Below are 26,106 nucleotides of genomic sequence, written 5' to 3' on the forward strand. Positions count from 1 at the left end.
TTAAGCTAAAAAGTAATTACATGGTTTTAGCAAAGTCCTGTCTTCAGCAGTTGGTGTGTTGAAAGAAACATCTTCCTCTTCTTCATCTAGCTGTAGACTACCAGAAGACAAGCGGATTCTGGCCATGGGTGACCTTATTCCTTTGCCATACAAAGAGTAGTAGTCTGGTTTCAGAATCTCTGATTCAGAATCACTGGATTCACTAGCTACATACCTTTCTGCTCTACTCTGATCCACTAGAACCGCTGGAAACTCCTGCTCTGCAAACATGCATGTAAACAGGTCTGCTTTACGACTCAGAGAAGGACACGGCCCTAAAGGTCTAAATTCTGACCCAAAAGGAAAACGAATAGTTTTCATGTCTGATTGGCTCTGGGACCGTTTAGGGGTTTGCTCTTGAATGTTATATGCAAATGCATCTTCCAAATTTGGGTCTTCCTCTTCTAGATCTACATTGATGTTGCTCTTACCACTAGTCCTGCCCATGGTTTCTTGGAGTTCTTGAAGGTCTTGCTGAAAGCTCTTCATTCGGATATTTCTTGGGCTTCTTTTGGCTGACTTTATTGCAGTGGGCTCTATATAACTTTCTGGTCTTACCCTTTCCTCTGCCATGATTGGAGATCGTCTGGGCACCTGGGGTGGCTTGTCCACATAAAAAAAGACTTGGGGAGGTATGATATCAACTTGCTGACTGGTACAAGGAATATAGGGGACATCTGTGTAAGTTAGCTGCCTTGCTGGGCTCACTTTGCTCATGAGGCCAGAAGATGTGCCCATGTGATTGTCAGCAAACTTACGGCTTGTTTGGAAGGAGCTTAGAGGACTCCTCTCTTCAAAAAAGTCTCTGGGATCAGGATCAGTGTTAAAGACAGGGTCTGTGTAAATAAAATGGAAAGAAGAACTGCTTTGGGACTGCTGTAATGATGTGGGATCTGCCTCCGGTTTGGAACGCTCCAGCTCAGCTGCAAATGTCACCTCCACTGCAGAGTTCCTCCTCCTGCTGTCTAGCACAGGCTCAGATGCATGCACTCCATTCACGTTTCGGTAGTACCCACTGCCATATGTTAGCCCCAATTCTTCCACCTTGAGAGAAAGGACATGTCGGTGAAAGAAGGAAAAAGCCATTTGGTTGGGGTGGGGGCAGGAGCCTCGAACTCTGAAAAGGCAGTTTTCCACAAAGTCATTTCAATCCATGTTCAATTCCAGGGTTGATATACAGAAAGGGTAATAGCTTGTACCATATCCCAATTTGTGTGGTAAAAAGTATATGTTACACTTTTTTTTTTTTTTTCTCAATGCCATCTAACTTCCAGCCTCCAAGTTTATGTACTTCAGGCATAATTGTACTTCTAGCAGTTTGGTTCAGTAGCTATATCAATGAACCAGGAGTCCTGCCTGCTGTTCCTGGCTCTGTCTTTGACTTGCTGTATGACCTTAGATAAGTCTCCTAACCTTCCTGCTCTAGCCTCCTCCCTATTTTCTGTAAAATGGTGGGGAGGAGGACTATGAATGGCATGAGAGGCTTATATACTAGATGGTCTCTTTCATCATCATACGTCTGATGCCTTCTGGATAAAAACTCTATGACTTGACTGAAGGCATGAGAGTTTATGAAACCTATAATTAATTTTTTTTAGGGAGAGCAAAAAAAAATAATTCACGAGGTACATGCTCTAAAACTCAAATGAAGCCAGTATCTCACAGTTCAAGGGAAACAACACTTTGTCCTTAAGTTATAAAATTACACAGCAAAAATACTTTATAACCTTAACACAAGACCTTTTACCTTCTTCTAAGGCTTAAGATTTTCATAGGTAAAAAAGCAGAGATTTTAGATAGAAATTCATTTGGATCTGTATTTTGCACGATGTTTGCAATACAGGTTGCAATTTGAAGATGTGCCAGATCCTTCCAAGTCTATAAGGTACACACCAGTGGCAGTTTACTAAATGGCTTTCTATTGGCAGAAAAGCCTGAGCTGACAGACCCCCCCAGAAGGCTAATCTACTGGAACAGAGTAACCTTTTTACACACTGGGAGATTCTGGCAGAATCAATTCTTGGAAGCATTTGAAATTTGAACGAATGACATTTATCTAAAGAAGTAGGTATTTTCCAAAAACTTACTTGTTTTGACACATCAGAGAGGAGGTCTGGCGAGGACCTGCACTGTCGTTCATGGTACTGAGACGGGTAATGTTTCCTGAAATCCCCAAACAGAGAAGTCATTGAAATGGCCTTCATGTGAATTTCAGGATACTTATAAATCTCTAAATTCAACTTAAAATCAGAATGAGATAGAAGTAGCGAGAATAGCGGTTACCAGAGGCTGTGAAGGGAAGGGAGGAGAGGGAAAGAGGAAGACATCAGTCAACGGGTACAAATTTACAGTTAGGAGGAAAAAATTCTGGTGCTCTGTTGCACAGTAGGCTGACTATAGTTAAGAACGTTGTATTATATGTTTCAAAATAGCTAGAAGAGAAGATTTTGAATGTTATCACCACAAATGATAAATGCATGAGATGATGGGTATGGGATTATTATGCAATATATGTATTGAAACATACTGTACCCCATAAATATGTACAATTATTTTGTGTCAAAAAAAAAGTCAACATGAGAGAAACAAAAGCATGTACCTTTCAAATGGTAAGCTCTTCAACCTCCCTTTTTTCCCATATTCCAAAAGTTGCCTTTGGGTTCTTCCACTATTATCAGAAGAAGATGAAAATCATTAATACCAGTCATAAGCCCATAGACTAGTAAAACTCAAAAGCTTCATTTGTTGTTAAAATGAAAAGAGTCTGGATGAATGACATGTTGTAAATCTTCGACCATCACATTAAAGGTTGACACCCACTTATCCAAGGACCAGGCACAGAGCAACCTCAGCTACTCAGAACCCAGGAAATGTTTAAAAGCTTCTAAACGGGGCTAGAAAACAGTTAAATCTGGGCTTAAAAACTAATATACTTTCCTTTAAAGGCCTTTCCCCTCCCTTCAAATCAGAGTCAACTGACTTATTTAATACCTACTTCTCATAAGGCTATTTATCTGTTTTCCCATTCCATGGCAGAAGAAAAGCAGCTAACTAAATAGCAGAAGAGGATTGCTCGAGTCAGACATACACTAGCAAAGAAAGCCAGCTGACTGCTGGAAGAAACACAAGAGCCAAAAAAAATCACAAGAACAATAAAACCCCCAAAGTCTGGGCCATTTATCACTGAAAAACAGGGCCTGCCATGCCTCCCCCACCCTGAGGCCACCGCATTACAGCTGCCCGAAGAGGATAATGAGTGATGTTTATAATAACTCAGATCATTAAGAAAAGGGCAAAATATGCTCAAGTATCATCTGGTTAAGAAGGCAGGTATTTGGAGAATACACTCTGGAAAGATTCCGTCAAAAATATGTAAGTTTTTTAGATCTCAATTCTTACTGGGGCAAGCTCCCACTATTTGAAAAATCAGTTATGTGGAAGCACTTGATTAGAATTTTTTATCTTAGCTAAGAGTTCTGAAAGCTTCTTCCAAATAATTCCTAGGCTGCCATGTACAAATAAAAACAAAATCTTCATTTGGCCTCGCTTTCATGCCTCCACAGAGTGACCTGTGGTGAGAAGCGTCTAGTGCAATATTGCTCAATCTTTTTAATCCCTTATCCCCTCCAGTGCTCTCTTTTGCCTAACCACGACCAAAAGGATGTTGGTGCGCTCTCCTTTCCGTGGCTTGCATATTCGATGGATATAAGGGAAACAATAGGTTCGTTGAATACATTTTCTCAAACTGCTTACATTCCCCCCATCCTTGCTGAGATTCTGATCCAAACCCCTAAGTAAGGTGCTCCCCTCCCCCCAGCCTCCCAGTTAGGGAACACTGACTTAATGTGTCACCCAGAGAATGAGCAGTAAAGGGTGTAATCTTTCAAGTGATTGAAATGGATTCTTTACTGCTTCCTGAATTCGAACTTCTCCTGTTTCCCACGTTACTGAAAGGAAGCAGTGTGTGTAGTTTGCCTATGTGCAATATTTAATTACCTATAGCGGAAACTGGAACCCTTGCTGCAGAGTAGGGTTTTGGGCTTTGATTTGGGCTCTTCAGAGAGCCTGAAGAAAGCATGGTATTCTACACAAGTCTTCCAGAAAGCCTTGCAGGCATCTCGGCTGGCCATGGTGAACTCCAAGGTGTCTTTGCACAACACCTGCGTAAACCAAATTCCATCAAGCAAAACATCCTTCAAAAATATCAAAGACCTTCAAATCCCAATGCCTTCCAAACTATCGGTCCAGGGGCCCATGCCGTTTCTGATTTTCCACTTGGATTCCTGTAGGCTTCACACCTACTGAAACCAAATGATTGGCAACCTTCCAAGGAACAGACAGGGCCACTACTCACAAACAGAGCCTTCTGTAAGAAGCAAATCTTGCTTTCTGCACTCCCTCACCGTAAACACTATTTTACCCCCTCTTCTCTGCCAGGAACATTTTCATGAAGTTGTAAATTAGGTTAAAATAAACATCAAAGGTACCTTTCAAGGTGACAAGAAGTTATAAATGACCAACAGGAAAGGGGACGGAGGAGGAGATTTCCTTACAGATGGAAAGGTTTGTAGCACGATTACAGGTACACAAGTCTTTTTAATGTACCAGCTAGAAACACTTCCTCTATACACTGCTCTGTATTGCTCATTTAGCATATGCTAATCTGTCCGAGGGGATTATTTTCCAGACTAAGCTTCCAGACCTAAAGTTCAAGTTTTCCCCATCCCCCAACTCACTATTTACCCCCATTAGCCCAAGGATACATGCATGCTTGCAGCCCTGTTTTCAGCAGCCCCACCAACCCACTGTGCTGATCCCCCTCTCTCATTCTTTTCCAGATTCTTGCTTGCAGCCCTGTTGCTCTCCCTGAGCTCCCCACCGTATCTCCTGAATTGCTCAAATGAACAGTTTTGTACACAGCTGAGATCCAGAGAATAAAGCCCAAACTACTGGATCTTCTGTAAGTCAAAAATTAGTTGATATACCTTTTTCATTTCCTATCTGGTCACAAAAGAACATCCTGTCTTACCACCTTTATCTCACCCTGTGCAATCCAGCCTGGCCCAATAATTGCTTCTTTTGATCACATGTATACCTTCTGTCCACATCCTGCTTGGCTTTGGCACATAGTAGATGTTCGATAATTTTTGTGTAAGGAAAGTGGGCAAAGATACTTTATAAAATGGACCTGATAACATCAAATAAATACATCCTAGATCTGGTCACTCCCATTTGACTCATCGAATCCCTTGAAAAGTTTTCCATGGACACTTGCCTTTCAGCCCAGCTACCCCATTTTCCTATTACTTTATTCATTCCAAACTGTCAATCAGACTTTTTAGTGTTTTGCCTTTAGTAAAAATATGACTAAAGCTCTGGTGTATGTATGTAGAGGCAAAAGAGGGGGCACATCACCTCTCAGGGCCAGTCAGCTTTCACCACTCACATGTAAACCACTTGCAGAAAAAAAACCAAGAAATTTCAAGTGAACAGAAAGTAAAAGAATTTATTAGAAAGCTACTTACCAAGATATTGGCGTGAAGTTTGATGAGAAAATGCTTTCTCTTAAAACTCAACTTGCGGATTTTAGCCCAGTTAAAGGTATTGATCTTTGTATTTCCCTATAATGAAACGTGTGGCAGATTTCAGAATATGTCAGCACAAGTTGGTTTGCAAGACAGTGCAAACGGGATAGAAAATGCACTTCATGAATGGGACCATCCTCGACCTATCTCTTGCGCAGATTGATCCTGTCCCACTAGCATTCCAGGTGGGACATGAGTCTGCTCTGGAATGCAAGCAAGAAGAGGTATGTCCGGAGGAGGTTTCTAGCCAGGACAGAGAGGTCACAGTAGGAAAGGATTGCTGCAATAGCTTCTCTAATCTCATCCCTTTCTCACATGTTCAGATTCAACTGATAAAAAATGTCCTATATCTCCTGCCACCCCACTTGCTCAAACACCTTCAGTAGATCCTCACTGCCTGCATCGTCCAGTCTTGGCTAGATTTCACTGCCCCATTTACACTGAATATACAACCTTCTCTCCCACTGCTCCTCCAAAACACCCTTCTGTCCAACTTTGTACCTTCCCTCCTGTAGTCTCCCTATTCTCCTTACCCCGAATGACTTCCACATAGTCAAGCCTTCTTGCCAGTTTTGATAGCACCTTCTCTAGCATATTCTATCTATCTACTGAAGCCTACACCCATTTCTAACTCCCCTAAACTCCCTTGCCTCTCCTGGTCTCTGCTCAAACATCTTAGCTTTTTTGTTTGTTGTTTGTTCAACAGGTAATCCTTTCACACAGTCTAAAAATCAGAGGTAGGCAGAGAGATATATACTGAGAAGTCTCACTCCCACCACTGTCACTCCTACATCTGTCTCTGTTTATCCTTTCTCTACAAGGAACCACATTTCTTAGTTGTTTGTGTATACTTGTTATGCAACTACAGGTGTATACGATAGATTAGCTGTTGATTACTTCCTGTCTCATATTGATCGCTACCTTTCTGGTCTCTCCAAATAAACTGTAAGCACATTAATGGCAGGAACCACGTCTCATGCTTAATGCTCGTTTCTTGATGATGCCATGCTGTATTCTTCTCAGGGCCTTTGTCTGTTTGTCCTTTCTCTGGAATACCTTCCCTCACCTCCCTCCCAACACTATCCCTTTGGCCTATATAACTTCTTCGGATCTCAGCTTCAATGTTAAGCCCCTCTCACCTGTATTACCTTAGGACCCCATACTTCTAGCACAAAGCACATCGTATTTATTTATAATTACTTCTTTAATTGTCTGTCTTCCCCCTATTTGAATCCAAGTTTCATGAAGTCAGGATCATTGTCATTTACCTCTGTAGCTCTAGTGTCTGGCACAGAGTAGATGCACAATAAATATACCAAAAATGGATGAAGGAATACATGGTTGTCCAACCCGATAAATATACTAAACACAATTGAACTGTGCAGTTTAAAGCAGGTGAACTGTATGGCATGCAAATTATATCTCAATAAAGCTGGGGGGTTAAGAAAGAAAGAGTATGATGAAGTACATAGAAAAGGTGCTCAATATGTAAGTATCTATTCTTTGGATTTGGGGTATGGACAACAGGTACCCTAATTAAGAACAGCTATATTGTTTGTAACTGTCCACAGTAGTATTTACACTGAAAGAAATCACAACCACCACGATGGCCTTGCTCCCCTACCCTCCCCATCTTCTATGCAGTAGGAAATGGTGGATCAGGCATTACAGCAGAATGTGCAACAAGTCCCTCCTGGGAGAACAGGTATGTGTATGATCCACCGGGTCTTTTGCCCCATAGTGTGACTCTCATGCTGAAAACTTTATAACCAAATGTCAGGCTAAGGCTCAGACCCTTCAAACGCATTGTACAGACTGGGTCACAGACCCCTCATATACCTGCTGGGTCACCAGACCCCTCACATACAGGTCACGAGCTAGGTAATTGGGAAGAATCCCAAGAGCCGTTGACAGAGCTGACATATTCATTCCAATGTGAGCTCAGTCCTCAGCTTCCTCAGCTGCAGCAGCCTCCAGCCATAGTAGCGGTGGCCTCCCGGGCGCCCTGGCACCAACAGCTTGCAGCAACAGCCTGCAGCAGCAGTAGTGGCCTCCCCCTGCCCCCTACTCCAACCCTGGGTCATCCTGGGGGTGGAGGGTGGGGACCGCTGTGGATCAGAGCCACTCATCCTTTATACTTAAGTCTGATAACCCAGGAACACCTGGGTGGAGTCAAACACCCAAATAACAGCTGGGTACACATGCACAATTACATCAGACAATAACCAAGGAACACCTGCACACACGTGCATATTTACATCAGATGCTCAGCAAGATTCTGAACATCTGAGGAACTATTTACCTTCACTTTCCCTACACCAAATAAATGAGAAGGCCCAGATTTTCCTAGCTGAGTGCATACCTCACCTGCTTGGTGACTTACTTCAGTGCTCTAATTCAGTCTTGGGGGTCAGTGTGTCTGAGGTCATCCTTTCCTCTCACAAGTGATTTATTCACAAACCTGCTTAGGTGTAGGGAAAGTAAATGTAAATGGTCAGGGCTGCTCAGATGTTCAGAATCTTGCTGAGCTTTTGATGTAAATATGCACGTGCACCCAGGTGTTCCTTGGTTATTGTCTAATGTAATTGCCATGTGCACCCAGGTGTCCTGGGTTATGGACTTAAGTATAAAAGATGAGTGGCTCTGGTCCACAGGGCCTCACCCCCTGGGACGTCCCCAGAGGGGCCATGGGGAGGCCGCTACCACTACCACTGCTGGAAGCTGTTGCTGTTGCTGCCAGTGCCCCTGGGATGCCCCGAGAGGCCACAACCACTGCTGCTTCTGCTACTATAAGCTGCTGCTGCTACTGAGGACTGAGCTCTTGTCATCTGCCAATGGCTTCTAGGATCTTTCCCAATTACCTAGCGTGGACCTGTGTGTGAGGGGTCTATGACCCAGCCTGGCATGTGAGGGTTCTGGTGACCCAGTCTGTACAATGGGTTTGAAGGGTCTGAGCCCTAACTGTTGCTGCAACTCTACAACTGGCATAGTCAGGTAACTTTACACTAGGTATCTGCCTATCATTCTTCTATCAATTTGAAGTTTAGTCAAGTGTCCTTGAACCTTAACTTGGAGCTAACGTCACTGAATGTTCAGAGATATGAGAAGACCCAATAGACTGAAAAACTGCTGAAAACAGCCTCTGGTGAAGTTCCCTGGGGTGAGGATTAATGATGACGGAAGACCACAAAGCCTTGAGTTAGTTTCTAACCTGGAAAGCAAAAATCCTGGGCAAAGCATGAGCCAGTAAAAAGCAACAGTGGCAGGCAGGGTTGGGTGCTAATTCTCTGCCAGCTAACACTGGGCACCTCAATGAAACCAGTTACTGAACAAGAACACACCACATTTGGTACCCCCTGGAGTATCTCTGGAGGATTTGGATAAAGTGAAATGAACTTTGTGTCACAGCCCAAGATTTTAGTGCCAAAATCCACTGGTCCAGAATTTCCAAAGAGCCTCTTGACTTTACTTCTCCACCATGCTGCACATGGAAGCAAAGTACATTGAGGGGAGAGAACTTACCTAGAACATTTCCAAGCATTACTTTCATTTCTGGCTGGTAGTAAGACTGAGGGGTAGGACCACCTTGGGAATGGACACCCAAGTTTGAGCCAAAGATATTCCCCCGAGCAGAAGGGCTTGAAAAGAAAGTTATTACCCGTAACACGAGTACTCCCATGTGAGCCACAGCCAGGTGAATCTGCATCCCTTCGCCATCACTGGCGGGGTGAGGCCTGATGCCATACATATCCAGCTTCCTCGCTATGTCCAGCAGCAGAATGTCAGATTCAGCTGGGCTCCTGCCGCTGCAAGGAGAAAGAATTTATGAGCCTAATAAATGCAGAAAAATGACACTTCTATCCTGAGAGCTCCACGAGGAGCTCAGTGTTTTCTAGAGCCTGAAGCTTCTCGGGCTCAAGGGCTTGCTTTTAAGAGTCTGTCCACACCCAGCTTTAGCATTCTCTTCTGGAAGAAGCAGGTGCTAATTAAAGTACTCACATGTGCTTCTGATGAAAATGCATGATCTTGCTCTCTAAACAGTCTTGGTTTGGTAAGTACCGGGTTTGTGCCAGATGTTTCCTATCTGTTTCTTCATGAAAGTCTCCTAGCTCTGCTGCATGACAGAAAAAGTGACATTTTTCACATTACCATTGAGGAGTTAAGGAGCGGAGCACTCAGCATACCCTCTGACATCTCCCAAACAGCCCTTCTTTGCAGCCAGTGCACTCCCATGCCTCCTACCTTGTGCTTTATGTATATTTATGTTCCTATGGGGGGAACCAACTAGCTCTTTGTAAAATCAGAAGAAGTGGTTTGCTATGAGGTCTTGGTATAGTAAGTCACAGACTCAGTGTAGGCCTTAAAGGCTCCAAAACAAATATTTTTTGTTAGGTTTTTTCCCTCCGCATATGATCTCTCCTACTTCCAGTCAGCCCCTGTTATAGGTTGAGTTGTTCCCCCCCCCAAATTCCTGTGTTGAAGCCCTAACCCCCCAGCACCACAGAATGTGACTATATTTGGAGATAGAGGCTTTAAAGAGGTGATTGAGTTGAGATGAGACCATTAGGGCCAATCTGACTGGTATTCTTTTAAGAAAAGGAAATTTGGACACACAGAGAGACACTAGGTATGTGAGCATGTAGAGAAAAGACCATGTAAGGACACAGCAAAAGGCAGCCATCTGCAAGCCAAGGAGACAGGCCTCAGAACAAACCAAACCTGCGACACCTTGATCTTGGACATCTAGCCTCCAAAACTGAGAGAAAAAAATATTTCTGTCATACAAGCCACCCAGTCTCTGGTATTTTGTTATGGCAGCCCTAGATAACTAATACAACTCCCCAATTTCGCTCCACCCTGATCATAGATTATCAAGAAAGGACAACATCGATGCCAACTATAGTGCGAGCCAGTCACAGCCAACACATCACTCCATACGCTGGAAATCTAGTAAATTCCCAGCAATCTGGAATCTCCAAGAGATGAATTGTTCTGGGAATCATTCCTGCTTTTCTATATAGCTGGAAATTTATCCATGATAGTAATTTACTCTTTTCTAAATGTCTCAGTTTAGTGTTATAAACATCTGTTATAGCACTATGCCTACAAAGGCACCTGAGGTATTTAGGATTATCTGCCCCTAACGTAAGTGGCCTCAGACTATCTTCATTTCTGAATTCTTTGTCTTCTTCATAATTTTTATGCCTCCTCCCTCTCTGTCAAATTTGTATGAATCATTTCCTGGTCATTGACTTCCTTTGAAGTCAAAGTTTAGAAGACTTTGTTCTAAACTGTGACTTGTAATCTAACATAAAATGAGAACCCAGATATCCAACCCCGTTAGCATTATACATACTGTAACAGTAAACAGACTCTCCATGGAATCCTGTGGTGCTCTCCTAGGGAGTAAAATACATGCACAATGGGGCATCTATTTTGTGTGCTGGAAAACTGTTTGTGTCTCTTCTGTCTTGGTTTTCCATTTGTGTTTTAAACAGATGTTATGCTCATTTTTAGACAGGACAGGTGTATATATATATATTTCAAGATCACAGTATAACGAAAATCTCCATATAACAAACATTTTAAAAAGACAAAAGCAATGGCTTAGTCTTAACTTTTCAATTAAGAAATATAAATTTAAAAGAGGGGGGAAAAAGAGAAATAGAGAGTAGAATAGTGATTACCAGAGACAGGGAAAGGGAAGGGGTGGGGGGTCGGGGAAAGGTTGGTAGACTGGTACAAAGTTGTAAAGTTACAGTTCAATAGGAAGAATAAGTTCTGGTGACCCAGGATCTTGAACGTTATAACCACAAAGAAATGTTAAGTGTTAAGGTGATAGACATGCTAACTATTCTGATTAGATCATTATATAACATATGCGTGTATTGAAACAACAAACTGTACCCCATAAACATGTACAATGAAAAGCATAAATTAGAATTTTTTAAAAATTGGGGCCATACTGACAGCTGCCCTAATTCTAAATAAATAAATAAAAATCACTCACCCGTTAAAAAAAATAAAGAAATAGTAAACACTCAGTTAAGGTACCCTTTGACCACCCACTACCAAGACCCATGTCCATCCCTACCATTACTTCAGAAGTAACTACTCTTATCAAATTGGTGTATGTTCCTCCCAGACTTCTTCTGTGCACTTCCATACATACATGTTATTTTGTTTTTTCTTTGTTTTGTTTTATAGAAGTGATTTTGCATTGTACTTCCCCTGTTCTACAGCTTTCCTTCAATGAAGTCTTTTCATATTAGTACATGTAAGTCTATCTATTGTTAAGAAGTATGTAGTATTCCACAGTGACTTCATGTTACTATTTATTTATAAACATTTATTAAATGCTTAGTAATTCCACCATTAATAACATTTAGCTTGTTTCTTTTTTTTATTTATTTATTTATTTATTTATTTATTTATTTATTTATTTATTTATTTATTTTTTTAATTTTATTTTGTCAATATACATTGTAGCTGATTAATGCTCCCCATCACCAAAACCTCCCTCCCTTCTCCCTCCCCCCCTCCCCCCCAACAATGTCCTTTCTGTTTGTTTGTTGTATCAACTTCAAATAATTGTGGTTGTTATATCTTCTTCCCCCCCCCCCCCCGGTTTGTGTGTGTATGTGTGTATGTGTGTGTGTGAATTTATATATTAATTTTTAGCTCCCTCCAATAAGTGAGAACATGTGGTATTTCTCTTTCTGTGCCTGACTTGTTTCACTTAATATAATTCTCTCGAGGTCCATCCATGTTGTTGCAAATGGCAGTATTTCATTCGTTTTTATAGCTGAGTAGTATTCCATTGTGTAGATGTACCACATTTTCCGTATCCACTCATCTGATGATGGGCATTTGGGCTGGTTCCAACTCTTGGCTATTGTAAAGAGTGCTGCGATGAACATTGGGGAACAGGTATACCTTCGACTTGATGATTTCCATTCCTCTGGGTATATTCCCAACAGTGGGATGGCTGGGTCGTATGGTAGATCTATTTGCAATTGTTTAAGGAACCTCCATACCATTTTCCATAGAGGCTGCACCATTTTGCAGTCCCACCAACAATGTATGAGAGTTCCTTTTTCTCCGCAACCTCGCCAGCATTTATCGTTCATAGTCTTTTGGATTTTAGCCATCCTAACTGGGGTGAGATGGTATCTCAGTGTGGTTTTGATTTGCATTTCCCGGATGCTGAGTGATGTTGAGCATTTTTTCATATGTCTGTTGGCCATTTGGATATCTTCCTTAGAGAAATGCCTACTTAGCTCTTTTGCCCATTTTTTAATTGGGTTGCTTGTTTTCTTCTTGTAAAGTTGTTTGAGTTCCTTATATATTCTGGATATTAATCCTTTGTCAGATGTATATTTTGCAAATATTTTCTCCCACTCTGTTGGTTGTCTTTTAACTCTTTTAATTGTTTCTTTTGCTGTGCAGAAGCTTTTTAGTTTGATATAATCCCATTTGTTTATTTTTCCTTTGGTTGCCCGTGCTTTTGGGGTCGTATTCATGAAGTCTGTGCCCAGTCCTATTTCCTGAAGTGTTTCCCCTATGTTTTCTTTAAGAAGTTTTATTGTCTCAGGGTGTATATTTAAATCCTTAATCCATTTTGAGTTGATTTTAGTATACGGTGAGAGGTATGGATCTAGTTTCATTCTCCTGCATATCGATATCCAGTTATCCCAGCACCACTTGCTGAAGAGGCAGTCCCTTCCCCAGTGAATAGGCTTGGTGCCTTTGTCAAAGATCAGATGGCAGTAAGTGTGTGGGTTGATTTCTGGATTCTCTATTCTATTCCATTGGTCAGTGTGTCTGTTTTTATGCCAGTACCATACTGTTTTGGTTATTATAGCTTTGTAGTATAGCTTAAAGTCAGGTAGTGTTATGCCTCCAGCTTTATTTTTTTTGCTGAGCATTGCTTTGGCTATTCGTGGTCTTTTATTGTTCCATATAAATGTCTGAATAGTTTTTTCCATTTCTGAGAAAAATGTCTTTGGAATTTTGATGGGGATTGCATTGAATTTGTATATCACTTTGGGTAGTATGGACATTTTCACTATGTTGATTCTTCCAATCCAAGAGCATGGAATATCTTTCCATCTTCTTGTATCCTCTCTAATTTCTCTCAGCAGTGGTTTGTAGTTCTCATTATAGAGATTTTTCACATCCTTGGTTAACTCAATTCCTAAGTATTTTATTTTTTTGGTGGCTATTGTAAATGGGCAGGCTTTCTTGATTTCTCCTTCTGCATGTTCACTATTGGAGAAAAGAAATGCTACTGATTTTTGTGCGTTGATTTTGTATCCTGCTACTGTGCTGAAATCATTTATCAATTCCAACAGTTTTTTTGTAGAGGTTTTAGGCTGTTCGATATATAGGATCATGTCATCTGCAAACAGGGACAGTTTGACTTCATCTTTTCCAATCTGGATGCCCTTTATTTCCTTCTCTTCTCTGATTGCTCTGGCTAGTACTTCCAACACTATGTTGAATAGGAGTGGTGAGAGTGGGCATCCTTGTCTAGTGCCTGTTCTTAAAGGAAAAGCTTTCAGCTTTTCCCCATTCAGGATGATATTGGCAGTGGGTTTGTCATATATGGCTTTAATTATGTTGAGATACTTTCCCTCTATACCACCATTAATAACATTTAGCTTGTTTCTAATTAAAAAATACGAGAGAGAGAGAGTAGTTATCTACAGAGGATGGGAGGGCACTGCAATTCACTGATAGGGGCCTGCCAAAAACTCCAAAAAGCATCCCCCAAAATATTTATTTACCAATATTGATAAATATACAAATCCCACTAAAACCCATCCAGGCCCAGATGGTTTCATTGATTAATTTCATCAAATATTCAAAGAAATAAATATCAATTCTTAACAAACTCTTCCAGAAAATAGAGGAGATACCAACTCATTCTATGAGGCCAGTATTACCCTGGTACCAAAACCAGACAAAGACATCATGCTAAAAAAAACTATAGATCAATATCCCTCATGAGTATACAGGTAAAAAATCCTGAACAAAACACTAGTAAACTGAATCCAGCAACATATAAAAAGGATTACACATTATGACCAAGAGTGATTTATCTGATTGCAAGGTCAGTTGAAAATATGAAAATCAATTAGTGTAACACACTATGTTAACAGAATAAAGGGGAAAAAAAACCCCACTCATATTATCATGTGAATAGATGCAGAATAAGCATTGGGCAAAATCCAACACCCATTCATGGTAAAAATATTCAACACACAAGGAATTGAAGGGAACTTCTTCAGCCTGATAAAGGTTACCTACGAAAAACCTACAGCTAACATTATAATCATATCCAATAGTAAGAGACTGAATGCTTTCCCCTAAGACCAGGAACAAGACAAAAATGTCGCTCTTGTTAATTTTATCCAACAATTGTACTGGTGGTTCTAGTTAGTGCAATCAGGCAAAAAGAAGAATTGTAAAGAATTTGCACTGTAAAAAAAAAAATTGTCTTTACTTGCAGTCAACATAATGCTGTATGTAAAAAATCCTAAGGAACCCACAAACTACTAGAACTAATACTTGAGTTTAGAAAGGTAGCAAGATAGAAGACCAATATGAATAAAAGTGATTGTATTTCTATATACTAGCAATGAACAATCCAAAAAATCAAATTAAGAAAACAATTTTATTTACACTAGCATCAAAAAAGAATAAAATATTGGGGAATCAATTTAACAATGGAAATATAAGACTTGTACACTGAAAACTACAAAACATTGCTGAGAGAAATTTGTAAAAGATCTATATAAAGGGAGAGACATTTCAGGTTCATGGATGACGTGCGAAGAGACAAACAAAATGTGGCAAATCCCTAACATGGAACACTACTCAGCAGTAGAAAGGAACAAACTGCCTTGATACATGCTAGGACATGCATGAATTAAAAAAAAAAAAAAAGCCACACACACACACATATTATGTTGAGTGAAAAAGCCAGATGCAAAAGACCACATATTTTATCATTGCATTTATGTGAAATGTCCAGAAAAAGCAAGTCTATAGAAACAGAAAGTAAATTAGTGGTCGCCTGGGGCTGAGTGTGGGAATACAGAGTGACTGCAAATGGCAGGTGAAATCTCTTTTTGTTCTAAAACTGGATTGTGGTAATAGTTGAACAACTCTATAAATTTACTAAAAATTGTGCTGTGCATTTGAAACAGGTGGATTTTTACGGTATGTAATTCATACCTCAATAGAGCTATTTTTAAAAATAATTGAGAATGTGCACCCCCCCCCCAAGTTTTCCAGTTTCTTAAGCACAAGACTCTTTAGAGAGCAAGATCATGCACTTGACCCCAAGGAAAACGTAAGAACACATAAGACTCTGCTTGTTTTTCTCTCCATGCAAGACTATAACAACCTAGGAAGAGAACTATGACATACAAATGAGTAAATATCACCAGTAACAGAAGGTGACAAATTTTATGAGCACCTTCACTGTTACCATACTGGTCCATCATCTCTCTCTCCTGCAATATTCTCTTACCTGCTCTCTCTACTTCTCCCATTCGCTCCTAAGGTCTGTTTTCATCACAGCAGCCAACATGATTCTTTTAAAACCTAATTCAGATCATTTCACTCCCCTGCTTAAACTGCTTCAGCGGCTTCTCATCCCACTAACAGTCATGCTCTAGGTCTTCAATATGCTTTTAAGGCCCTCCACGGTTACATTCTCCCTCTCTCACTCAACCACAAAATCTTTTTTGCTCTATCTCGAACACCCCGGGCATGTTCCCACCCATCTTTGCACTGGATGTTCTCTCTGCCTTGAACTCTCTTCCACCGGACTTGGCTATGTAGCTTGCTCTGTAACCTCCTGCAAGTCTTTGTCCAACTGTCACGTGCACAGTAAACCTACCCTGACCACCTTATTTAAATATTCAGTACCCACTCCCTGGAATTACCCATCTCCCTTCCATGCTTTATTTTTCCCCATTGCTCTTAGGACCTTCTAACATTCATGATATAATTTATTTACTTATATGGGTCATTGTCTGATTCTCCACCACTGCCAAAATGTGAGCTCCATGAGGGCAAGGGTTTTTGTCTGTTTAGTTTACTGCTGTTTTCCAGCACCTATAATAGTATCTGGCACGTTGTAGGGACCCAATCAATTTTTGTTGAATGAATGACAAAGAAGAGTTGCTAAGGGAGTTCATAAGAGAGATGCTTCATGTGAAATGTACAAATGGTGTTTGGGAGGGAGTGTCTGGCTAGAGCGGAGATATGTGTAAGAGAGACCTAAGCAGATGCGAAGGTCAAACTATGGAGGTCCTTGAATGCCTAGAATACAGCAGGCATCCAACACCTATTGGATGAATGAATAAATGAACAAGTACATGAGCAGTCTTGGTGCGTTCTGCATACTACCTTAGAGTCCCGGGAAATCGATTATGAAGAGCTATCTCACTGGAACTTTAGCTTTTTTCCATGGCAAAAGCGTTTATTGACAAAATATCCTCTAGAAAAGCTGAAGCGCTTTGTGCTATGCCTGAAATGGCCACTAGGGAATGCCCAAATCCATAAGCCTGAACTGTTAAGAAGGATATTGGGCTCCCCCATCAGAGGCCACCCAGGAGCCCCAATCCCCTGACTGCTGCCTTAACAGGCAGCAGGTGAGAAAGGGTTTCTTCCAACATTGCTCTCTCTCTCTCCTCTATCCCGTGTCCCCCACCCCAGTGCCAAGTACAATACTAGACATATGGTTAGTGTCCTTGGCATTCAAAATCCTTCAAAATGATGCTTCCTTTTTCACCACCTCTCCTAAACAGACCTTGTGCTTGAGCTATACTGGGTCATTCTTTATCCTTTATATATGCTTCTTCTGGTTACAACACCAGCTTTACCCACGCTGTTTCCTCTGTTTATCACTACCTATCCAAGTCTTATGTGTCCCTTTAAGGTCCAGCACAAAAGCCACCTCCTCCATCAGCCTTCCCTGATTACTCCTGCTCTTACTGGCCACTGCTTTTCTGAGAGCCCCAGGATCTCCGATCACCTGTCCCAGTCAAGAGTCACTTAATACCACTGATTCAGACACTGTCCCTATCCAAGCACTTCATTCTGGAGTTTCCAGTGAAATCAGAAATCTACCATTTCTGGACTGTCAGGAAGGTAATGGACAGATGTCAAAAAATGAACCTATGAAACAAACAAAAACATGAAGTTCTGATCCTGCAGGACTAGTAAGGAACAACCTATTTGGGGGAGGCCTCTCTAAATGAGAGGGAAAGTCCAGCAGGCCCTAGAAGAAGAGATACTGTATCCAGCTGCCTAGACCCTTTTCTTCAGGCAGCAGGAGCAGCTTGGCATGCCCAGTGTCGCCCCCTCCCAGGCAGGCCCCTGCTGTTCCCAAGGCCTCCTCCTACCTACCTTCATTATTCAGCCTAATCCAACAACTTAGCTGCTAGGATCTGGGGAACTCTAATAGATGCCTGGGGCCTTTTTCCCTTTTAGCCTGTCTCCACCTGCTGTACTCTGTGCTTTGTTCTCTGGAACCATGATAAAGAACAACATGAAATCACATCTAACGTGACAATGTGCTGCAGAGAGCACGTACCAAAGATGTATCCTGGGGCAAGCAGAGGCAGTGGGGGCCTGCCTGGCCAAGTCCATGCTCAGATTAGTGCAAACCAGCTACTGGACAGCAAGCCCGGCAGGGGGAGGGGAAAGCTGGACTGAGCTAAGAGAAAGTCACCATTTACTTTTAATCTACAGATCCTCCCTAGAAGAAGGTATTCTTATCTCAATTTTAAAGACAAGGAAACTCAGGCTCAAAGAAGTGAGAAGACTTCACTCTACAACAGTTAAGAGGAGGTAGAGTCAAGAATTGAATCAAAATCTCAATGACTGTAATGAACCAGCCTCTTTCTACTGGCCCACACTGTTTCTCCATATTGTATCCAGGTTCTACCTCCTCTCTAAGTCTTCACACAATGAAGGGCACATTGGGGTGCTCAGCTCCTTTGCTTGGTTCTCTACCTGGCTGATAGGCCCCAAAGCAGACATTTGCTACTTACATTGTAAGATGTGAGATACCATCAATGCTGTACAGTTGTCACTGCATGGAAGTCTTCCTACAGCCAAATCCTTCTTTATTTGAAGAGTAAAAAGATACCTGCAAAGAAGTTGGGAAAAATCTCTTGAGAAAGAAACAGGAATAAGAAAGAAGTCTTTCTTTCTCCCACATCCAAGATGATTCAAGAAAGGAACAGTGCCCCCAGTCAGCTAGATGTCTTTTGGGGGTGGGGGGGGCAGTAATGCATAGGCTTTGCTTCAGCCCCAAACCAGCCCCAGACCACAGCTTGGCTGATCCAGCTCTTTGGCAGGCCTCACAGCCATTAGGAATCACCCTGGCCAAATCCTCCCGCCAACATGAGGGAGTTGGCCAATCATCCTCTGTTAGTTTCTGCCACGTAGCAAAACCACATCCCCAGCTAGAGAGAAAAGGAGATCCAGCAAGAATAAGTATGCTCGGGAGGCCAGCACAGCACTGTTCACAAAATGCTATGGAGTCCTCACTGTCGTAACAGCTTAGGAGGTGGGTGGAGCAGGAATGATCACCCCATTTTACAATTATGAAGAGAGAGATGTTAGGCGATTTTGACAAGGTCATATCACGCAAAGATAGCGAAACTGGCTGGAACTCAGGTCTGGCACTTAATCCAGGCTGTCTACTGAGCAGTGAGGCCAGGCTTCTGCCCATGTTATTCACGTTGCCTGGACCACTCTCTCTGTATCACCTGAGCCCAGCACAGTACTTTACACAGAGTGAGTATGTAATGAATGTTTACTGAGAGGAACGAAGCCAGACTGCCCTCTTTCCCACCAAAGGCTCATCAATAAAAATCATCATCATCATCAATGGTCCATCAGGGACCAAGAAAAAGCAATTTGGTATCCAGGGCTTTGCCACATGGATAGCATTTGTCCCTCACTTTCAAGTCCTTATCAAAGGACAATCAACTTTTGGGGGGAAAAAAAACCAACTATGTATAGAAAAGATGCCACCACTGACTGCTTCCTTCCATGGTCCAGAATTGATTCTAGTATTTTATTTGATGCAGTAAAACATTTACTGAATATTTACTGTGGAAATTTACCTATATAAAATGTGATTTTGTAAACAAAGTTCTGTGTGAACTTTTTAAAAAATCAGTTAAGCCTTGAAGGCAATGTGGTGGTGAATCAAAAGTAATTGCAAGTGATAGATGAAAATCCAAATTGAAAAAACAGGTAAATTAGTAGGTGATTATTCAGTTTACAAAAGCATCCATCATTATAATCCTTCAAATTAGCTTCCCTAATGCATTAGAAATGATTCAATTAGAAAAATTATATTTGCACACCACTCTCAGAAATCCATGTATTAGCCCCAAACCAGGCATACTTGTTAACTCAAGTACAGAACCAATGGGGAAAAAAAAAAAAAAATTAAAGTCTAACTTTTGCCATTGCCTGTCTTCAAATATAGATGTAAATGAGAATAATCAGCTCCAGTTACTAAAGGGAAAGTGAATTTCATTTTGCTCCTAGCAAGAAAGAAAGGAAACTTCTTGTCATTTGACACGTTTCTTGCTGTTAAGAAGGCAGCTGCCTGCTACAAATACCAAATCCTTGCTCTGAACAGTTGATGAATCACTTATCATCACATTGATTTCCTCGTTCTTTTTTTTTTTTTTGAGAAAGTTTATCACCATCAAAATTGGTCCCAATTTGAAACTCAGCTGAAATGGGTTAGCAAATGCAAACTGATACAGATACCAAGATACCAAGTTATCTGGGAAAGTGGCCTACAACTCACAATTGTGAGAGGATTGGGAGAAAGAAAGAGGGAGAGAGAGGCTTGTGAAAAGTGACTTCTTTGATGTCGCCTCAGAAAAGTCCCCTGTGGGTCGACCCCGTGGCGCACTCGGGAGAGTGCAGCGCTTGGGAGCGCAGCGACACTCCCGCCACGGGTTCGGATCCTATATAGGGATGGCCGGTGCGCTCACTGGCTGAGCGCGGTGTGGGCGACACCAAGCCAAGGGTTGCGATCCCCTTACCGGTCACGAAAAAGACACACACAAAAAAAAGAAAAGAAAAGAAAAGAAAAGTCCCCTGTACAAAAGGGGTGAAGACAAGCTGGCCATGAAGCCTGTTGCGGGAGGTCAGGGAGGATAGTTGCCAACATCCTGTGACCTTGGCCAAGTCCCTTTAGCTCCTAGGACCTGCTTCCTCATCTGTAAACCGAGAGTGCTGGACTACATTATCTCTTAGATCCCTTCTATGTGTAACAGTCTAAGTCTAGAAAGAGTAAGGTTTGGGAGAGTATTACGTTGTCCATGTATTTTTGCAGAAATAGGTTTACGTTGTAATACGGAAGGCCATTTTTCATAAATATGCACGTATCATCATTACAGCATATTTCACCTTCTACTTTTGGGATACATCCACACACCCTGCCCCCATTTTTAATGTCCATGGAAACCAGCAGACACCATACCTATGCCCTTAAGCTGCCCTCTGATTGAAACACAGATGCCGTGAAGGAGAGTACACTTATTGTTGTAGCAGTTAATGGCATAACCCCCAAGTGGTTGCCCAGGCTTGCTACCACTTCCAGAACACCACTCCTCCTTCTCCCTGCAGTCCCCATCCATTGGAAGATTAACACCTTGGGGACCAGCCAGGCCCTCCCTCTCTCTGACATCGCACCATCTCCCAGAGAGTGACTTAAAGCCAAAGCCTTCCAAAGAGGGCGAGAAACCCTTTCTCCAATGAACGGAGAATAATGATTCTTAAGTAACATCATGCAGCAGACACACAGGTGAGTACTATACCTTGTAAGTTCTTCCCGAAGATGTCCAGGGTCCACTGGGAAAAATTTCACGATAAATTTGAAAACAACCTCCTTAGGATCTTAAAACACAATATCTCCATAAGTTTTATTTAAATGTCCATCACAACAGTCACAGATCTTTACAAACATACCCCTCTCCTCTTCCTTCCCCTCCCCTTCACTCCCACAGACTTTTAAATTTCAATTTTTCACATGTATAAAATATTGCTATTTTTGGATTGTGTCTCTATGTGGATAGAAATTGGGAAATTTCTCCCACCCCTCTTGCCATCCTCTCTCCCTTTAAGTCTCTTTTTGTAAAGATGTGTTCCTTTGGAGCCTACTGTGTTCTCTCCTAAGAAGTCTCCCATTCAGAAAAATATACCACTTGCTACTAGGGATTCTGCATTCCTGAGTGAGAAAAGGGCCCAGCTTCAGCTGGGGCAGGTGAATATCACCTGGCCCAAGGATCTCATAAAGGGAACCAGAAGCAGTACGGACTGATGCCTCTATCTATCTTAAAGTCTACATTAAGAAAACATCTACTTATCTTCACACCTGCTTGTGTTTGAAAATAAGCTTTTTACATCAAAAGTAAGCGTATACCTGCAGCATTAGCACCACTCATTCTGTAAATATTTGTTGGGTGCCTATTATGTGCCAAGCATTGTATTAGGCAAGCACTGGGAGTAAAAAGACAACTATGAGCTCACAGTCTGGTAGAAGAGACAGACATCTAGACAGACAATTACAACACCACAAAGTGCTATAAGCACGGAGTACTGAAGAAGCACGGAGGGAGAAAAGAGTTTAGAGGAGGTCAAGGAAGAAAGACTTCTTAGAGAGGCTGACACCTGAGCAGGGCTGCCAGATTTGGCAAATAAAAGTGCAGGACTCCGGTTCAATTTGAATTTCAGTTAAACAACAGTTGCACGAGACATGCTTCAAATTATTTTTTGTTAATGAAATTCTGCCATTTGCAGCAACTTGAATGAAGTTAAAGAAAACTATGTTAAGTGAGGTGAGCTTGGCACAGCAAGAGAAATACCTCATGTCCTCACTCATAAGTGGGAGCTAAAAAATTAAATTAAAAAAAAGAAAGAAAGAGAGATACAAAAATCACAATAACTCCTTGAACTTCCAAAAGGAGAGCACAGAACTGAGGCCACCAGAGGTGGGACAGGAAGGGGAGGGGAATCTGGGAGAAATTGATAAAGGGCCACAAAAAATGATTACATTGTATAATGTTGAATCTACTAATTATCCCGATTTGAGCATCACATATTGTACATGGGTGTTGATATTCAACACCGTAGCCCACAGACATGTACAATCAATTATGTTTCAATTAAGATAAATAAATAAAATGGAGTATTTTTTTAAAAACAAATTATATTTGTTTATCTAAAATTGCAATTTAGTTGGGCATCCTGTATTTTATCTGCGAAGCCTACACCTGAGATTAGTTTGGCCAAAGTCAGCAGAGGTAGGAATTCAAAGTGGTTAGTTGCAAGGGCAAGGCTAGAAAGGTAGTCAGAGTCTGGTGCTTTGTGGATCAAGCTAACGAGTTTGGACTTTATGGGCAATAGGGAGCCATGGAAGCGCTTTAAGCAGGAGAGTGATGTGGACAGGTATGTATTTTCAATAGCTCCTTTTGGGAGTAGTGTAGTTGATGGATTAGGGGGAATTGGTCGGGAAGCTGTTGGAATAATGTGACAGGTGATCATTACTCCGCAGGAACAGACAGAACTGTGGGAAGCAGCAACACGTAAAGAGCAGTTGGAGGAAGAGGAACCAGTGAAAGAGACACTAAAACACTAGAACAGTGTTTCTCAAAGTGCTGATTTGGAATCCACCTGCCTCAGAAACACCTGTGCAATTTGTTGAACATGCAGCTGGCCAGCCCCCAGCCCAGGGATGAGGCCCAGAAACCTGCATTTTAACAAGAAACCCAGGTGGTCCTGATGCACACTGAAATGTGAGAAACACCAGACTAGATTGTGAAATATAGGGAGAAATCTTGCATGCGTAGTAGGCACTCATATATGAACTGAGCACTCATATATGAACTGAAGCGAATGGACAATGCCTGTGACAGGCTAAAACTAAAGGATCCTCAGGCAGAAGGTGAATGGCATTGTGGACTGACGTCAAGGGTACTCAAAGGTTTACAGTGCCAGAGCGTGAGATATATTCCTAGAGCCAATTCGCAAAGTGCTGTAATTACCAGCATTCTTCAGATTTACTCAAAGATCCAGCAGCATAATTTCCTTCATCTTGGGTAAAATTAAAACAATTTTCTAAATTGCTAAATTTACTGGATGTCTGAAGGGTTGAAATAATATATCAAAGCCCTTTTCTCTCCTTATGTTAAGGTGAGGAATTGTGTGGTGTTGCTGAAATACTTTTCAAGTTCTAACTGGGAATCGTATTCCTTAAATGATTTTTCCATACTTACTTTTTACTTGCTTTGTTATGGGCTTCAGAAGTTCCAACCAAACCTGTAATAACATTAATGAAAAAATGGGTAGAACATGGCATTGAATGCAGTTTTGGACTTTTTTTTGGTAGCAGATAAATGTCACATGAAATAAACAAATACCAGGACTATTTAGACTTCTAAAGATAGTTAGAAACGAACGCAATGTCAAAGAGGTGACGTATCCTCACGGCACTCAGTCTGCCTCCTTATAGTTCCCCAACGACAGTGAACATATTGTTATCTATAAACTGTTGTTGACATTTGAATCACTGCTCCCTGCCTCCATAGAATGACAGAGGTGTCACATACAAGGCTCATTAGTTGCTACAAAGACTAATGAAGGCATTTGGCTCCACGTTTGAATCTTACAGTCCCCAAATGCCAGCTTAATAGACATAATGAGCCTTTCTGGGAAGGTGCCAGATTACAGATATGCCAAGGCAGGACACAGCAGAAGAACATTGTGAATGTTAGGACCCGAGAGGCAGAAAGAAGATTCCCTTTCACATTCGTAGGTGACGTCAGGAGCCTTAATTCTGGGGGCTGAGGTCCAGCCTCTGGAAAGTCAAAATAGATAAAGCACAGATAGTTGTCCACGGAGTGACAAAACAGGAGCATGGGAGAGAAGAGCTTGTGTTTGGCAAACTGGGATGACTTTTAATAAATGAGGAGGGAAAATAGTTATTAAATTCAATCATTTTGCAAGAGGGTAAATGGTTTTTCGTTTTTCAGTCAGGGTTTTGAGCCCCACATATTTAACTGGAAATTGTATTTAGAAGCAATTCTAGACACAAAGAAATCTATAATGAAACCAACTTACATTATTTCCAGAATGGCTGCAGAATTCTAATCCAAAATATTCCTTTTCGGCAAGATTTAGATGGCTGCAACTCAGGTTAAACAGTGCCTTTCCGGATGACTTTTGCTAAACAAAACAAAGAGGTCATAGCACACAGTTTGTGTTCCTAACCTAATATTGTTACTGCAGGGTGGGATAAAGGATAGAAGCCACGAGACCCTCCTTGAGGTTCCGTTTCCTTTAAGCACTGTTTAGAGGACCTGTATCCTCCTAAATGATGTTGAACCTCACAGACAGATACACCCATCTATCTGTAGACTGTTTTAGGGACAGCCCTAGAAAAGCCTCAGACTAATCACAAACCCTCTTGGAAGAAGACAGCCTTACACTTAGCTATGGCTAGGTCTGTAAATTTACCCTTCCCACGCTTTAATCAATTCATCCCACGGGCAATTTGAATGATTTTCCCCAAATTGACAGTTTAATCAAGATGTAAATCTGCCCTTTCTACTGCCCTGCTCAAAATCCTTCAGAGGCCCCTGGTAGGATAAAGCCTATACTCCTTAGCATGGGAGGCGGGGCCCTCTCCCCGTCACGTGGCCCTTCCTGCCCCTCCGGCTCATCTCTTGCCCCGCTCCTGACACGTTCCTCTCTAATAATCGCAGCCTGCTCGTAGTTCCCCACACATGTCAAGTCGTTTCATGCCTCTATGCCTCTGCTCCTGTCATTCCTTCTCCACAGACCGCCCTTCCCACCTTTCTTTGGTTTGGCTTCCTCCCACTCAGCTCAGATGTCACCTCCCCAGGGAAGCTTTCCAGATCCCTATCAGCCGCAGGTTGAGTTGAGGGCAGGCCCCAAGCTCCCAAACACCCTCGCTTACCTCAGACATGACACTTCTCACACTGGACGTCTATCTTCCCCATTTAAACTCAATGCCTCCATAAGCAGGCACCTTGCTTTATTTCTCTTGTTACTTGCCAGGCCTACCTACCTCAGAGCTTGGCACATAGTACGGGCTCTTGAATACTTGGTGATCCGCCATGAAATTGACCAAATGAATTATATGAGCTCCTTGAGTAGATTTCATTTTGCAGCTTTGCCCACCAAATCTGCATACAGCATACTCTGTTCACATAAGGCCACACATTATTTTTTTCTTCGTAAAGCCCACACACACTGTGAGCACAGAACAGTCCCTTTCTTATGCTTCACTGAGAACAGAAGCTTTGAAGAGCTCTCTGTGAAAATCTCTTGGAGCAGCGCGTGGCTGGGGCTGATCTTCAGCCACCACCATTGCCCAACCCGAGGGCTGCTGTTGCAGGAAGGA

General features: G+C 41.8%; 1 protein-coding gene across 1 annotated transcript; it reads right to left on the bottom strand.

The window, feature by feature from the left end:
* On the bottom strand, positions 1-25,821 carry FRMD7 (FERM domain containing 7). Its single transcript, XM_063084919.1, has 12 exons — positions 25,771-25,821; positions 24,801-24,905; positions 23,957-23,999; positions 21,500-21,533; positions 18,698-18,795; positions 9,624-9,738; positions 9,283-9,430; positions 5,565-5,660; positions 4,036-4,199; positions 2,639-2,707; positions 2,127-2,202; positions 1-1,083 (listed from the first exon to the last, which is right to left on the bottom strand). The coding sequence occupies exons 1-12, from the start codon at positions 25,819-25,821 to the stop codon at positions 1-3; spliced, it is 2,082 nt and encodes a 693-aa protein (XP_062940989.1).
* Positions 25,822-26,106: the final 285 nt, after the last annotated feature.

Source organism: Cynocephalus volans, chromosome X (genome assembly GCF_027409185.1).
Source record: "Cynocephalus volans isolate mCynVol1 chromosome X, mCynVol1.pri, whole genome shotgun sequence".
In the NCBI taxonomy this organism is placed as follows: Eukaryota; Metazoa; Chordata; class Mammalia; order Dermoptera; family Cynocephalidae; genus Cynocephalus; species Cynocephalus volans.

Bases quoted from the DNA above. Each gene is read 5' to 3' on its own strand.
- FRMD7 (XM_063084919.1), bottom strand. From the start codon at position 25,821: ATGGCGGATCACCAAGTATTCAAGAGCCCGTACTATGTGCCAAGCTCT. The intron at 21,534-23,956 runs GTAAGTATGGAA...AATTTTTCCCAG, and splicing joins CATAACAAAGCAAGTAAAAA to TGGACCCTGGACATCTTCGG. The intron at 2,203-2,638 runs GTACATGCTTTT...TGGGGATTTCAG, and splicing joins AAGAGCTTACCATTTGAAAG to GAAACATTACCCGTCTCAGT.